Source organism: Lathyrus oleraceus, chromosome 4, assembly GCF_024323335.1.
Source record: "Lathyrus oleraceus cultivar Zhongwan6 chromosome 4, CAAS_Psat_ZW6_1.0, whole genome shotgun sequence".
NCBI lineage: Eukaryota > Viridiplantae > Streptophyta > Magnoliopsida > Fabales > Fabaceae > Lathyrus > Lathyrus oleraceus.
In genome coordinates, this window is record NC_066582.1 from 260,698,064 (window position 1) to 260,715,615 (window position 17,552).

At 36.7% G+C, this 17,552-nt stretch overlaps 1 protein-coding gene across 1 annotated transcript; it reads right to left on the reverse strand.

Moving 5' to 3' along the window:
• Positions 1-3,608: 3,608 nt before the first annotated feature.
• LOC127074981 (uncharacterized) lies at positions 3,609-13,325 on the reverse strand. The gene is made up of 4 exons (XM_051016408.1): positions 13,000-13,325; positions 12,184-12,475; positions 4,269-4,319; positions 3,609-4,042 (listed from the first exon to the last, which is right to left on the reverse strand). Exons 1-4 carry the CDS (start codon positions 13,248-13,250, stop codon positions 3,650-3,652), a joined length of 987 nt encoding a protein of 328 aa, XP_050872365.1. The 5' UTR covers positions 13,251-13,325; the 3' UTR covers positions 3,609-3,649.
• Between the last annotated feature and the right edge of the window lie 4,227 nt (positions 13,326-17,552).

Here is a 17,552-nt window from a genome sequence, read left to right on the forward strand (position 1 = left end):
TTGATGCATGGTTGATACGCCCAGAAGAGACGGTGGAATATTCCATTTCAAATAGCACAAGTCCCGTCTGGGGTATACGCCGACAACGTTTCCAACTTGACAATAGTCCTTGGAGCATATTGTTTAAGAGCCACCAAGTATTTTTGAAGTTGTTTGTAAGACTCCTCCCAATTGCTATACACTTTTTCAACCGCATTTGTCCTAGTTATCCAAGTCTTCCTATATGATGGAGTATAGTTGTATTATGCTACAATATGCGAGATTATTGTACTCACCTTTAACGACGGATTGTCGCTAATGACAGACAAAATGTCATCGCATATTAAACGAGAGCTAAGTTTTTGATGGTCTTGCATTGGGTTCGTGAGCATGCATGTGTGAACTGGACCCATGGATCCAATCTCCCAAGAATCACTCCTCTTCCGGTACAAAGCTGACAACCTGAAAAGGCGGTACTCATTTCGATAATAAATCTTGTACCTCATTGCATTAGTTCTATCAACTCTGTAATCAGCTGATAGTTCCATGTGAAACTTTTTAATAGCTTTTACACAATCTTCTTTTGTGCGAAATGTGTCTCCTTCTTTCAATGATCTTTGAATTTGCACATAAGGATTGTAAAATATATCTGATGAAGGTTCATCGGCACCCAAATTCAAGCTTGTCATGTGTTGAGATGGACAATATACATGACAAGCTTGTCATGCGCATATTTGACTAGCTTGTCATGCACATATTTGCTACAAGTATGGGGTTAGTCAAGAATGTCGTCGCTCGCTCCGATAAACGAGAAGTCATTCATATTCTCGTTTGCAACAAAGTAAGTTTACAACTTTACCATCTAATTAATTAGACTTTATATTACAACTAACTTTAAATAATATTCTTCAATTGTTTTTTATCTAGGTGGTCAGTTACAGGGATGAACTACAATAGGTGTCTGAAACACGCTATAGTAGTCTATCGTAATCTATTCGATCACATTGGATCAGACAATGTAATACTCCCACACAACTCTATTTTGATTTAAAAATAATTATCAAATTATTTATCATCTAATCATGTCGTATTCTTGTACAGTTTATTTGGAGGTCATATCTGGGTCTTGATCATCAGGTTAACCATGATGATGTTCCAGTTTGGACAGCAAAAACATCAATTATTCGGTTCACTATTGTGAAGATGCACCAGAGTGACCGGGTAAAATTGCAGTTCGACATGCAGCAACAAATTCCAGAACCTCCGACGTGTTTAGGAGATTGACATCAAAAAAGAGTTTATGCCCAATGGGATTATTCCGACTGGAGAGACTTCGCAAAAGAGATGTGTCGTCATTGGAGGAATCGACGACAACACATCTTAAATGAACCAGTCATATAGGGTGTTAGACCAACTCAACGGTATATGGCATGGTTTAGGTCGGTTACAACGCAATAATTTGTGTCTGAGCCAAGGTATTTGATTGATCCACGCCAACTAGCTTCGTCATCATACGCCCAACAACAAGTCTCCGTCCAAGAACAATGTCAAACCACCCAAACCCAACGATCAACCTCACACCATCATCCTACCACATACACCAAACAACCAAACACTCAACCTCGCAACCCATTCATGCCACACACCCAACCTCAAAACCAAGAATCAAACCCTACCCACCAACAACCATACGCAGCCAACACAACAGTCTATAGTCCAGATGATTCATACAATTCATGCCATCGTAGCCCCCCACCAATGACCACTCAAACATCCCATCATCACAACACTCAACCATTGTTTAACTATAGTACACCCCAGGAACCATTGATTCGTTTCCAAACCGATTTAATGACCCAATTCGGGCAACCATACCATCCACAACTCACCTAACCACATTGACCCAACTACGACAACATGGACGCCGAACTCAATTACGGAACCGTTGTTGGCGAGAACCTCCCCTCAGTTATTGGAAACAAATGATGACACGTCTATCAAATACTGTTGGACCTTCCACCAGACCTTTACACCAACCACCATTGGATCATGTCAGCAGTCAAAGACCTCAAACACCTCAGGAAAATCGTGGGGGACCTTGAAGACAGACTAACGCATCTGGATGTGGAACAGAAGATGTTTCAATCAGACGGGTCATTGAATTTCTTGTCAATTCATGTAATTTTGATTATAACATAAATATAATTTTTATTTTCAATATTTTTTTATTTAATTGCAAAATTAACATTTAAAATTTAAAAAAAAAAAATTAAAGGTGCATGCGCCAGATGCATTGGCGCATACACTATGTAGTTTGTGTATGCACCAATGCATGTGACACTACACATGCATGCGCCAAGAGGCATGACGCCAACATGCATGGCCATTGGGAGCATGCGTCGCCTCCAATGACGCCTCCTTTTAAGCTTAAATGGATGTGTCGGTTCAACTGACGCATCAGTTAAGAAAAGTGATTATTTTGGTTTTTTTTAAATGGTTATTTAGGGAAATAATTTGAAATTAGTGGTTATTTAAAAAAAAAATCTTATTTCAAGGTTTAAAATTATATTTTTAGAAATATAGCTATTGGGAATGCAACATTCCCTCATTTATTTCAAGATTTTAAAAATTATTTCAAAATATATTTTATTCCAAAAAATATTATTCACACATGATTTCTTTTATGGCAATTTTCTTTCTTATAGGATGGTAATCAAATATTTCAATAAAAATAAAGTTTAGCTAACTCAAACAGTATAAATATTATTCCTGCTGAAACATCAGTCTAAGGAGTTGTAATTTTAAACCTTAAAACAAATGCATCCTATAAAGTGTCTAAATAAATAATAAGTCTCATAAAAAATAAATAAAATAATAAATTTCATTAATATATATATTTGTCTGGGCCAGCCACATGATTAAGAATAGGAAAGCCCAATCATGATAAAATTCAGTCCAAAAACATGTTTGCTAAGATGTTGAGGGTTCAGGAGACTTGCACGCACTTGATCCTCACCCTTAAAGATCGTCCATCATCAAAAACAATCAGACGATCTCTGTGTAAGATGTCGGATCATACGGGAACGGTTTTAATCATCCATATTATATAAAGCTCAATACATTATTTTCAAGTATTCTATCATCCATACATCATATCACTTTATTCATTAGAGTATTAATCATGTAGATCCACTCTGGTTCCATCGTACCGTAAATTCACCCCATCGCATCAAAATTCAGTTTCATTCGATCTCCACCTATTTTTAATTCTGATTTAGATCAATATTCATAAGGCGGGAAGAAATACTAAAAGGAAAAGAAAGAAAAGGTTGCAAGCTTCATGTACATCCCTCCTTGGTCAGTGGTCACAGACTTGTTGAATGAGACTATATAAATATAGAAGTGTTAATGTTTTTATACCTAAAAAGTAAACAGATTTTGATTTTTGATCTCTAATGTTTTTCTTCAAGTAGTCTATATCTAACGAATCAGTGTGGTTTTAGTCTCATCCATTTATGGCAAAAACCAAATAACACTTAGACTAAAATCAAATCGAATTAGTCGGTTCGAGGGACTAGATACTGGTAGTGAAAATAAAATAAAAAATAAAAAATCAAACTTCGCCATGGTAGATGAAAAGTATATTTAACCATCGATAAATCAGAAAATGTCATTTGTTCTTAGATTGTAGCATATACATGAAAATTCCACCTGCAACAGAAACATTGAGTGACTCATATTCTCCTGTCATTGCAATGCTAACAAGCTCACATGATTTCATAGATTTTTCTGAAAGGCCACTTCCTTCACTCCCTAAAACCAAGCACATTGGTGTATCTGATATGGATTCACATAAGCTTGGAGAAAGTGAACAAACCGGATTGACCAACCCATCATGCTCTGGATGCCCAGCAAGCAACTTCATTTGGAATTCTTCTTTGAGAGACTCCAGATGACTCCAACATCCGGAAACTATAGGGAGCTGAAAGGAGGCTCCTCGGCTAGCTCGAAGCGCTTTCTCATTGAATGGATCACAGCATCCAGGAAGCAGAAAAACTCCATCCTGTTAACTACGGGAATTAATTTAGTATATCAACAACCAGTTAAAGCTAGTTTATTCGGCAAGTAAGAACGATTGGTGAGAAAGTATAGATTCGGCTACTAATAGATGAGAAGACATGTTACAATACACTGAAGCTGGTCAAACTTAAACATAGGAAAAGGATTCTGTACATAACAACAGGATCAGAATATGGCAAGAATAAAGGAATAGAGGATAATAGCTTTACCCATCTAAAGGCCACAGCTGATCTGAGCAATGTACCAAGGTTACCAGGATCCTGCGGCGAACAATATTTTAATAAATCAGCAATGACACATGATTTTTCTGTAATTCACAAAAATTTGAATGGTGTTGCCATTTTGAAATATTTAAATAGAAATTCTAAATAACTATTTTCCCAACAAAAGTCAATGAATATTGTGGCTCATCGGCAAATACTTCGTGTATGATACAAGGAGGATGAGAATATAGATTAGAGCAAAAGAGAAAATTCTACCAAGTGTTTATTTCAAGGTTTCACAACCTGACATAACATAACTCAGCACTTAAACTTTAATTTTATAGGAGACCAGAAATGAAACTTGTTCATATAAGGTTTGCAATCATGGTTTTATCAAATACAGATTCAAATCATGAATTGGAATACCTTTTTTTTCCAAAAGGTGAATCAAACATTATTATGAATCAAAGATAAATTACCAGTATGAATATGACATTTTCAAGTAAAAACAGACGAAATAACAAAAATATTCATAATTCAAGTCGTAAATTAAATGACACAAAAGTGGCTAGCTACAATAAATTTAGGGTTCTGTTTGGTAAAAATAGCGGTTGACTTATAACTTATGGTTGATGGCTGATTACTGATAGCTTATGGTTGATGACTGATAGCTGATAAGTTAATTGAAATGTTCGGTAAAATTAACGGTACAACTAACTTGTTAAGAAATGTGATTGGGCATAACTCAACCCTACAAAACCGATTGGTAGAGTGAAGACTGCCCCACTTATAAACACATGTTCAGGCCATACATTGTCCGATGTGAGACTTTTTAACACACACTCTCATGTCCGGGACTGGACATCTGGAACGTGGAAATAAATGGTGGGTGGCCCGATCTTCTGAAACGTGGACATCACCGGATTTGATCCTGCAACCTGAGTCCAATCTTCTGATTGCCCTTCGAAAAGGTATACGTCAAACACGAAATCTTTCTCCACATTATATTGATTTATGTTATCATCGTCTTTCCCCTTTGCAGTATACTTGTTTGTCTTCTTTGTCTTCTGTTTCTATTCCTAAAACTCCAAGTGAAGCATTACCTCACCCTCAGTGGAGGCAAGCAATGATTGATGAAATGTGGGCTCTTCAAAGCAGTGGTACCTGGGAACTGGTTCCTCTACCCCATGGGAAATCTTTAGTAGGTTGTCGTTGACTTTATACAGTGAAGGTTGGTCCAGATGGTAAGATTGATCGATTTAAAGCTCGCTTGGTAGCCAAAGGATACACTCAGATTTTTGGATTGGATTATAGTTATACCTTCTCGCCTGTAGCCAAGATTACATCGGTTAGACTTCTTCTAGCCATTGCAGCCATTCGACATTGGCCTCTTCATCAACTTGACATTAAAAATGCTCTTTTACATGGTGATCTTGAAGAGGAAGTATATATGGAGCAACCACCTGGATTTGTTGCTCAGGGGAGTCATCGAATATGGGGTGTAGGTTACACAGGTCTCTTTATGGTCTTAAACAATCTCCGAGAGCTTGGTTCCGCAGATTCAGCACTGTAGTACAACAGTTTGGTATGGTCTGTAGTGAAGCTGACCATTCTGTTTTTTGTCGTCACTCAGCCTAATGGTGTATTTATATTATTGTGTATGTAGATGATATTGTCATAACTGGTAGTGATCAGCAGGGTATACTCCAGTTCAAACATCTCTCGAATCAATTTCAGACAAAAGATCTTGGTAAACTTCGCTATTTCTTGGGTATTGAGGTAGCCCAATCTAAAGATGGTTTGGTGATTTCTCAGCGGAAATATGCTATGGATATTTTGGAAGAAACATATTTGTTGAATGCTAAACCAGCTAATACTCCTATGGATCCAGGTGTCAAACTACTATCCAATTAGGGGGAGCCTCTATCTGACTCAGCAAGGCATAGAAGATTGGTTGGAAAGTTGAATTATCTCACAGTCACTCGTCCAAACATTTCTTTTGCAGTTAGTGTGGTAAGTCAGTTCTTAAATTCCCCTTGTCATGAACGCATGGATGTTGTTATCCGGATTCTGAGATACATCAAATGTGCTCCAGGAAAAGGTCTAATGTATGAAAATAAAGGACATACTCAGATAGTTGGATACTCCGATGCTGATTGGACAAGGTCACTCATTAATAGACGATCCACCTCTGGGTATTGTGTACTTGTTGGAGGAAACATTATATCCTGGAAAAGTAAGAAACAAAACGTAGTTGCAAGATCAAGCGCCGAGGCAGAGTACAGGGTCATGACCATGGCAACATGTGAACTTATTTGGTTAAAACAGTTGCTCAAGGAACTTCAAATTGAAGAAGCAAGACCAATGACACTTATTTGTGATAATCAAGTTGCATTGCACATTGCTTCAAATCCAGTCTTCCATAAGAGGACCAAACATATTGAGATAGACTGTCACTTTGTCAAAGAGAAAATCGAATCAGGTGACATCGTCACAAACTTTGTCAACTCTAATGATCAATTGACAGACGTGTTTACAAAATCCTTGCGAGCCCCAGAACTAATTATATATGTAACAAGTTTGGTGCATTTGACTTATATGCTCAAGCTTGAGAGGGAGTGTTGATATTTATAAATATAGTGTTAAGAATATTTGTACATTAAATAATCTCAAATCGACTATATCATGTAATTAGTTGTAATCTCTATATATATAATAAAGTCTCCGTATTACTTTTCAAACACACGGTTTATTCAAATGTCTCTTAGTCTCTTGTATTTCAACATGGTAACAGAGCCTCGTTTAAGATCCGGTGGACCACCTACTACCCAACGGATCTTAAACGAGACTCTGATACCATCTGAGGAAATCATCGTAGTTTGGCGTAAAGTTATGAGGAGTAGCCATGAGTATCGGATCTGAAACAGTTACCCTATAGAGAGTGGAGCGGTAGGAAAATTGTCGGGATCGACCGTCGGACGTGTTGTCAACGGAAATAAAAAATAAAAAAATAAAAAATTCTCAACGGAAAACAGTGGGTCAACCGGGTAAAGCACGACGAAGAAAGAATTGTCTCTTAGAGAGCTCTAGATACCATCTTAAGAATGTGTGATTGGCCTAACTCAACCCTACAAAACCGACTAGTAGAGTGAAGATTGCCCCCACTTATAAACACATATTCAGGTTATATATTGTCCAATGTGGGACTTTTAACATAATTTATAAATATAAAATGACATAAAAGTCATTAATACATATTTATTTTATTTTAAATTAAAATAAATTATAAAGGATAAAAGAGGATTTTTGTTAAAATAATAAGGATAGAAATGGAATAAAATATGATAAACTATAAGATATAAGCTAAAACGCTACTTGAAATAGCGCCTGAAAAATAAGTTATAAGCTAGTAAAATAAACTATATACTCATGATGAAAAGACTGCTACCAAACAGGTCTAAATTGTCATATGAGCTTATAAGCTATAAGCTCGAAAACATAGCTTACCAAACAGAGCCTAGGTAGCGATTCATAACAATGAATCACTAATATTCAAAATAGATACAAACTAAGGATTCAAATTGGATTAAGGTTTCTATAGAATCGAAGCATGGATCATAAGATGTGATAAATGTCTAATAACAATTAATCTAGAAAGTACATACGGCTACTGTTGAAATATAATATATGTTTTCTTTTTTTGTTATTCTAAATTTATGCTTATTTTATTTTCTTATATCTCTCCTAAAATTAAGGAGTTGATTGATTGTATTTTCTCCGATAAAAGGAGTCCCTGTATTCATCATAACAGTATATCACAATATTACTCTCTACAATGTTATTCCTCGATCTTCTTTCTGACTCAACCCTATCAATGGTAGATCCTACCCGAGACAAAAGAGTCGGTGTCGATGGCGGCGGTGGAATCCCAAACAAAGGCAGCGTCGGTCGCGGCGATGGCAACACAGAAATAAGAGGTGTTGGTCGTAGCATTCCGGAAGTTCAAGTTGGTCGCGGTAGTGAACAGGGTTTTGTTCCACCAGAGTTTGCCCTAGGTGGTGTGGTGGACGGGAATTTATTCTACTAGAGTTTAGCCTAGGTGGTGGATGGGAATTTTTCCACCAGAGTTTGTCGCACATAACAACTTTTATAGTGGATTTGGTTACGACAGAGGTATTCCCAGTAACTATTATGGATAAGAGGTACTCCCAGCAACTATTATGGATAAGGCTAAGATGGTGATCACAGTAGCGCTGGATCATTCAACTCTAGATGTGGAAATCAAAATAACTCTTTTCAATAAAATGTTCAGAAACTAGATGGCTCAAATTACATACATTGGTCCCAAAGTGTCCGACTTATCTTAGACAGCAAGGGAAAATACAGTTTGTCTTACTGGTGATGCTCTTGAACCTGCAGCAGACCCTAATTACAGGTTCTGGAAATTGAAAAATTCAACCATTATTGTCTGGTTGATTGGTTCGATGGAATCAGGAATTACGAAGCCATTTAGGTTCTTACCTACAGCAAAACATGTGAGCGATGTTGTAAAGAATACTTAGTTTGATGTTCAGAACTCTTCTCAAATATATGGTCTAAAATCAAAGTTGTGAAGCTTAAGGAAGGGTGAAAAGAGTGTAACATCCAATTGTAATGAGTTGATGACCCTTTGGCAAGAACTGAATTTGTGCCACAACGACGACTGGAAGTGCACTGAAGACAGTGTTCAGTTTATTAAGAGGCAGGAAAAAGACCGTGTTTTTATTTTTCTTGTAAGTTTGAATAAGGAGCTTGATGATGTTAGAGCTCAGATTCTAGGAAAAAGTCCATTACCATCCCTTCATAAAAAAAAGTCTGAGATCTGAAGAGAAGAGGCAAGACAAGAAGTGATGGTGGGAAAATCAACCTCGGATGCATCAACACTTATCACAAAGACCTCATTGAGGACAAGAAAGGTGGTAAGAAATCTGACAGACCCGTGAACATTGCAAATGTCCTTGGCACATACGTGAGACTTTTCTGGAAACTTCATGGAAAGCCTCCTAATGCAAAGAAGAAAGATGAAGGTTGCGCACTTCAAGCTACTTCGGATCAAGAGCCACAATCTTCCTCAAATGCATTTCCGCTCACCAAGGAACAACTAGATCATCAGTACAAACTCCTTAAATCTCAAACTCCTTCTTGCTCTGGAGTCTAGAAAGGTAATTTTTCACAATCAGCTCACCTTAGTGTCATTACTAATTATAATTGGATTGTTGATTATGGAATCACCGATCACAAAAGCGGAGAATCTAGTTTTTTTTTCCTCATATAAACCGTGTGGAGGAAATTTCAAAATTAAAGTTGTCGATGGCTCTCTTTCAGTTGTGTCAGGCAAAGGTTATATTATTTTGTCTTCATTAATAACCATTCAAGATGTATTACATGTTCTAAATTTGACATGCAACTTGTTATCTGTCGATAAGCTAACACAAAATAAAAAGACTCAAGCTCATTTCTTTGATACTCATTGTGTGTTATAGGAATTAATCTCGGGGAAGATGATTGGCACTGCTAAGAAAAATGGTGGACTCTACTAGTTTGAAGATGGACCAGAAAACAAACATCAATCTAGACCAATAACTTCTTTTCTTGAATCTTTTTTTGTTTCAAATTATAAGGATGATATTATGTTGTGGCATTTTAGATTAGGTCACCCTAGTTTTAAATATTTAAAGTGTTTTTTTTCTAAACTTTTTGTTAAATAAGATATTTCGACATTCCAATGTGAGGTTAGCGAATTTGTTAAATATCATAGAAATTCTTTTCCAAAACAAATATATAAACCTTTGAAATCTTTTTCGATTATTTAGAGCGATGTTTGGGGGGCCTAATAGAAGAAACTCTTTATCCATTCGAAAATGGTTTATACTAGACTTTGTACGGTATACCTATTAAAAGAAAAATCAGAGGTGTGTCATATGATAAAACATTTTTGTAAATTCAGTTCCATGAAGATGTTTGTAACAATGGATGTTACCTTTTTTTTAAAACAACACACTTTTTGAGAAAAATCATCTTTAGGGAGGGAAATCAGATAAAGACTACTTTATATTGTTTGAAAACTTAATTCTTTCAGAAGATGTGCACGTGTCACATAATTTTGTTCCATGTATATTTGCACCTAAAGAAAATGCCTTGGAAAAATCAGATGAACCTACTCCTACCATGAGTAACGATTATATCGAATATGAGGCAAGAAATCAAAACAAGAATCAAACCAATGGTTTTTTTGAAATTATTCAAAATCCACCACATAATGATTCTTGTGATGAAACAAAGAAAAGATTTAAAAAAGGAGACCGAATTTGGAAAGGAAATGTCTATGAAAGAAGGAACCATAATCAAGTAGTAGAAGACTTCATTCCTCAACTCAACCAAGAATTTAAACCGAGTAAAAGTCAACCAACTAAAATTGGTAAAACACTTCTTGATCCTAGTCCTCTATATAATGACCTTTGTGTTCTCATAGCTTTTAGGAAACTATATAATGACCTTGATGTTCCCATAGCCCTTAGAAAATCAGGTAGGTCATGTACTAGGCACCCCCTGTTTAATTTTACATCTTATTTAAACTTGTCGTCCTCTTTTGCTGCTTTTACCTCTCATTTATCTAGTGTCGAGATTCCAAAGAATGTACAGCAAGCTCTAGAAGTTCCAAAGTGGAAGGAAGCAGCTCTTGATTAGATGAAAGCTCTTGAAAAGAATGAAACTTGGAGTGTCATGACTCTACTAGCACGAAAAAGAACTATTGAGTGTAAGTGGGTGTTTATAGTAAAATACAACTCTAATGGATCCATCGCAAGGTACAAAGCTCGGTTGGTTGCCAAAGAATCTTGAGATACTTGAAAACAACTTCTGGAAAAGGGTTATTCTTCAAGAAGACTAATGATAAAAATGTAGCAATATTCACTGATGCAGATTGGGTAGGATCTGGTACAGATAGAAAGTCAACTTCAGACTATTGCACATATGTGTGGGAAAACCTAGTAACATGGAGAAGAAAAAACCAAGAAGTGGTTGCTAGAAGTAGTGATGAAGGTGAGTTTAGAGGAATGGCTCAAGGGATTTGTGAAGGTATATGGATTCTTAGAGTTTTGAAGGAACTCAAGACAGTGGTAGAACTCTCGTTGAAGTTACATTATGATAGTAAAGCCGATATAGGCATAGCTCACAGTCCTTTTCAACATGACATGACAAAGCATATTTAAATCGATCATCATTTTTTCAAAGAGAAGATGGATTTTGGTATTCTCTACTTACCGTTTGTTCCCTCCAATCAACAGACAACTGATATTTTAACCAAGAGTTTGTCAATGACGACATTTGAATATTTGATCAGCAAGTTAGACATTGTTAATATTTATGCACCAACTTGAGGAGGGTTTTGAAATATAATATATTGTTTCTTTTTCTTATTATTCTAAATTTATGTTTATTTTACTTTTCTTATATCTCTCTTGAATTTAAAAAGTTGGTTGATTGTATTTTCTCCTATAAAAGGAGCCCTTGTATTCATAACAACAACCAAGTCTTATTCCACTAAGTGGGATCAACTATATGGATCAAATTCCGCCATAATGTTTTAGTTAATACCATGTTTCTTTCCAATTCCTTAATCTCGAGATTTTTCTTAATAATTTCTCTTATAGTTTTTCTAGATCTTCCTATACCTCTAATTGTTTGATTCTTCTCCATCAGACCTACTCTCTTGACAATAGAATCTAGGGCTATTCATTCTAAAGAACCGAACAACATTGAACAAACAAAAGCCAAATAAAGATTGGAGTGCCTCCTTTCAATTGAGAAATGTACAACTACAATATCATGCAAAATTCCCCTTGACAAATACGATTAAATCTAAAATAGCATTAAAAGTCACCTGAATACCATCTAGGACTAAAATCCGATGTGCAGATGGAAACCACTTCTGGCAGTGACTTTTATTGTCATCTAAGTTTAAAAAGCTTGCAGGAATTTTCATGAGGCCAATTGCATCAATTGAATCAGTCGATTGCAGACCTGAAATCTTTCTCATCACTATGGAGCTTACACGCACAATAGAATCAGTAGATTCATCCAACCCATCGGGAATTTCAGCTTTCTCAGGAAGAATTAAACAATCCATGTTAACATTTTTATCTTGCGCTGATTCTTGAAACCTACAGATCTCTCTGTAAATAACAAACTTACATCAACCATCAACGAAGTTTTGTTCAATAACTTTAGCTGCACATATGATTTATACTTTAAACCAGAGTAAAAAAAGTGATATTAAACAAATGCTAAGTGTATGCTAACTAGCTAAAAAGAGAGATGGGTTAGGTCATATGCCATTGAAATTTGCAATTGTGTGCATATTGATGTTAGGGGATCCAAAAATGTTGATATGTAAACCAAAGAACAAAGAACAGAATATGAACAAGCAAAAAACAACTCTAGAATATCACTGGGTCTGTGTATGTTACTTTAAGACACCTAGCTTTGAAGCATAGTAACAGTTCTCAGTTACAATTCCGAACATCTTGTAACTTTTTTAAACAAGTAAATCGAAAGCACGAAACTACAAGGACTCATACAAATCAATTATATCTTGCACAATTGCAAAAACTAATCACTTTAAAGATTAGTTTCATAAACTCGCAGTCAATTTTAAAATGGAGTGAAAGAAAATTAGAAGAGGGGAACGGAGTAAAACCTGATAGGTGTAGCGCCGACGAGAATAACGGAACCATGAGAGTGGCGATAAGAAGAGTTGTTACGGAGTTTGAGGCAGTGCTTCACGAATGGGTTTGAAGCACTGGTTATTAGTTTGGATTTTTCGTCGTAAGAAATTGGTTCTTCTTGAAGTTGTGGCGATGGTGGAGTAACCGAAAACCTTGGTGGTTGAAAATAGCGCGTTCTGTGTGTTTGAGGATACAAAACGATAGCGTTGTAGCAGCATTGCATTTCTAGTTTGTTCCTTCTTTGGCTCTTCCTCGCCTACCAGTTCCCGACTGGGTATTTTATTTTTAGCATCAATTCATTTGTATTAATTAATTCGTTTTTTTTTAAATAACTAAAAATTTCAAATTTAGTATCCAAATAACGATTTTTTAATCAAAATAACCCAATTTTTTTAGGAAAATCCCAAAATACCTCTGGTTTCAAAAAAAAATCCAAATTACCCCACTTTTAGGAGGAGACGCCAATTCAATTGGCGAGTCTCCTCTTAAAAATTGAATGGATGCGACAATTGGATTGACTAGGGCATGTGCCCTAACCAATCCAATTGGCGTCCATGTGTATTACCTGAGAGGAGGCGCCAATTGGATTGACACCTCAGTGTAAAATGCAATTTTTTTTGTTAAATAGTCTACGTGATACATAATTTTGAAATAGGACCAATTGATATTAATAAATTTTTCCGTTTACACAAAAATGCATATGGTGATGACCGGGATCACCTAATCGACCTCCTGTCCCACATCCCCTAGCTACCCTAACTCGTGACCCTAACCCACGTTGATGATTCATTACTGGTGTTTGAGCATCTGAGGGGCCAGGAGCGTCACTACCAACTACAAGAGATGGCCTGTTAAGGTAGTCAGACAAGTCGGCATAGTCTTCAATATGCATCGAGGGTGTACCGTCGTAGCTGAGTTCATGAGTCATGCCAAAGTAGTTGGGTTGTGTTTGACTCATTGGTGGGCGACCAGGACGGTTGAAAGGAGACATGGGTGTGAGTGATGCGTCGAGGAAAGGTTGGAAAGGTTGTTGGGGTGTTTGGTAGAGATAGGGTTGTTGGAGGTTTTGGTTTTGTGAGGTTTGGGCTTCTTGGCTATGGTAGGAGGAGGGGCGGTTGGTGTTGAATGATCGTTGGGTGTTCTGGCTAAGGCGGCTTTGGTAGGGTGATGTGTTGGGTGTGAAGCGATGTTGGGTCTCAGGTTGATGGTCAATTTGTTGGTGGTGGTATGGGATATGCTCTTGGTATTAGGGTTGGGTGTATGGCATGTTTTGGTTGTATGTTTGTGTGTTAGTGGAACGGAACGTTTGACGGACAGGGGGTTGTGTGTATCCGGTCTGACAATGTTGTTGGGAGTTAGATGTTGAGGTGTCTGGTGTGTAAGTTTGTTGGCGTGGGTCGTACAGGTACATATCCTCGGCGATGAACTGAAAACCAACCGATATGTACCAAGTCATATAAGTACGACTTGGCTTTTCTTCATTTGGCATGACTGCGTCAGTTAAGACATGGTCATGGCAGTGCTTCCATTTGTGACACTTTGATCTGTTGGTGTAAGCCCTAGAGGCCAATACTTTTGGTACTTGTATCGCATTATTTAAAAGGCACTTTCTTTATTATGGTTGATTAATAAAGTCCCTGGAATAGATAGTCCGTTTAATGTATTAAGTGTGACTTAATCATGAGAGCACATTAAACATAAGGACAATATTCTTAAAGTATCCGTAGTCGAGCTTTAGTGTGAAGTGGGATAACATCAAAGCATTAAGACTATTATGTTTGTAGACTGATGATCACATCTCATGGATCATGGATAAAGAGTTATCAAGTCTTAAACATAGGTATGAATATTAAGAGTAATATTTATACCGGATTGACCCGCTATGAGAATACTATATAGAAAGTTATGCAAAGTGTCATAAGTTATTCTCATGGTGATAATGGTGTATACCACTATTCAACCTGAAACCACTATGGATCCTAGATGTAGAGTCGAGTGCTTTGTTGCTGATCCAACGTTGTCCGTAACTGGATAACCATAAAGATAGTTGATGGGTACTCCACAAAGCATGCTGAGGGACATGAGTGTCCTAGATGGAATTTGCCCATCCTGCGTAACAGGATAAATGTCTATGGGCCCAATATTGAACTGGACAAGGATGACACGGTCTATACCTTGTGTTCAATATAGACATAAGGGCAAAGGGGTAATTATACACATAATCATTATCACAGGAGGTTTTGTCAGATCACATGACATTTTCGTGTCTTGGGTAGCAGTGATGTGTTGCTAGATACCGCTCACTGTTTATTATGTTAAATGCGTGATTTAATATAATTGTCAACGTCGCGAAAACCTACAGGGTCACACACAAAGGACGGATTGATGAGAAATAGAGTAACTAAGGAACACCGTAAGGTACGGTGCACTTAAGTGGAAGACGAAATATGGTAAGGTACCAAATACTTAAGTGATTTTGGCATATTATGAGATATGGGCCAAAATACACTTAAGTGGGCTTTTTAGCTTGAAGCCCACACAAGTGGTTCTATAAATAGAACCCCTTGGGTAGAAGCATTGAAACTCCACAAAGACTCAACTCAAGTGAAGAGTTGGAATTTCGTTTCTCTCTCTCACTCAAAGCTTTCATTCGTACCAGCTAGCACTGAGATTGAAGGAATCTATTCGTGTGGACTGAGTAGAGACGTTGTCATCGTTCAACGTTCGTGATCACTCCGTGGATCTGTATCAAAGGTTTTTGATCATTATCAGAGATTTGCACCAAAGGTTTGAATCGCCACAAGAGGTAACGATTCTATCACTGATCATGCCCATTCGTAAGGATCATTAAAGGAGAAATTTTTTATATTCCGCTGCGCCTTGGATGGCAATTATCCTTCAGTGGTATCAGAGCCACTTACGAAACCATGAATCTGATAACTGTTTTTGTTCTGTAATAATATGATTAAAGACAGAATGAATCAAAGATTAAATTAAGATCGATCAAGTTACATATATATGATATATGTAATCCTGATGCAAAATACATTATATATGATATAGTGTTCTCGTTTCGTTCATTCAAACACTCAATGATTGTTTTCCTTTGAGCGATCAATGGTCGTTTGCTTCTTGATCTGACATTAGTATGGTGAAGCAATGATGTGTTGATCAATCATACTGAATTAACAATCGAGATGTGTTTGACGGTCTGAAATTGGTGCATCAGGGTTAGTGACGGCACAAGGGTTGTGTTGTCAGAGAGTTATGCGATTGGGGTTTGACTGCACAAGAGTTGTGCTTTCTAAACACTTTTTGGAACAGTGTTAACCAGTTAACGCATATGGTTAACCGGTTAACGCAATACGAAATAAAAAAATTGAGTTTTTCAAGCAGTGTTAACCGGTTAACGCTTTTGGTTAACCGGTTAACGCAAGGCGGAAAACAGTTTTCCAAGACATTTTCAAACAGTGTTAACCGGTTAACGCATTTGGTTAACCGGTTAACGCGAGGCAGAAAACAGTTTTTTGAACAGATTTCAAACAGTGTTAACCGGTTAACGCATATGGTTAACCGGTTAACGCAAGGCAAATTTCACCCGTTCGGCTAACTCAGTGCTTTAAAAGTATCAAGTGTTGATACGAAAAGCGGCATCGATTTTAAATGAATTGTTCATTAAAAATGTGGTGATCGGTCGTCGAGATTTAATTTGATTTTAATTAAAGGAATTAATAATAATAATAATAATAATAATAATAATAATAATAAAGTGTTTATTATTGTCTTGTGGTGATCAGTTATGGCCTTAGTTTTCCTTTATTTTGCTTTGGGTTTTAAAATACGACTTGCGTGTCGTGCCTCTCTCTTAATCTCCCAAATGTAACTTCTTTTCTCATCTCACTCCCTCGTATGTAAAACGAGTTTCTTTATGTAATGTAATGATATGAAGAAAACAAAGAAATCAGTGCCAAAGGAGGACAACCTTGAAGATCTTGCTTGGAGAATCTTAGATCGTTGTTAGGTTAGCTTAGGTTCTCTCATTGGCTTGGGAGAACAATTGCGCTAGGGGCCATAACTGTTTCATTTTGTTTGTATGTATGTTGATGCATGTGAATGTATGTTGATGCATGTGAGAGACGGTTTATATGATAAACAAGCCGGTGAGATCAGAAAAATTGCAATTACCTCAAATTAAATATTAAGTTTAAGCTTTCCAAGTTTTAACACTCATTAAGACTAATATCGGATAATGTAGGTTTCGCCTACGCGAGGTGCATGATCTATATATTAGTAAGGTGCAATGGGATAATTGTGATATCCAACTGTTAAAACAATGGGTCAAACTTAACTAAACAAATTATAAGAATATTATATATGTCTGCTTTCAAGTTTTAGCACTCATCAAGACTAGTATCAAATAATGTAGGTTTCGCCTACGCGAGGTGCATGTTTTGTATTAATTAAGGTGCGATGGGATCATTGTAATATCCAACTGCTAAAACGATGAGTCAAACTTAATTATAAT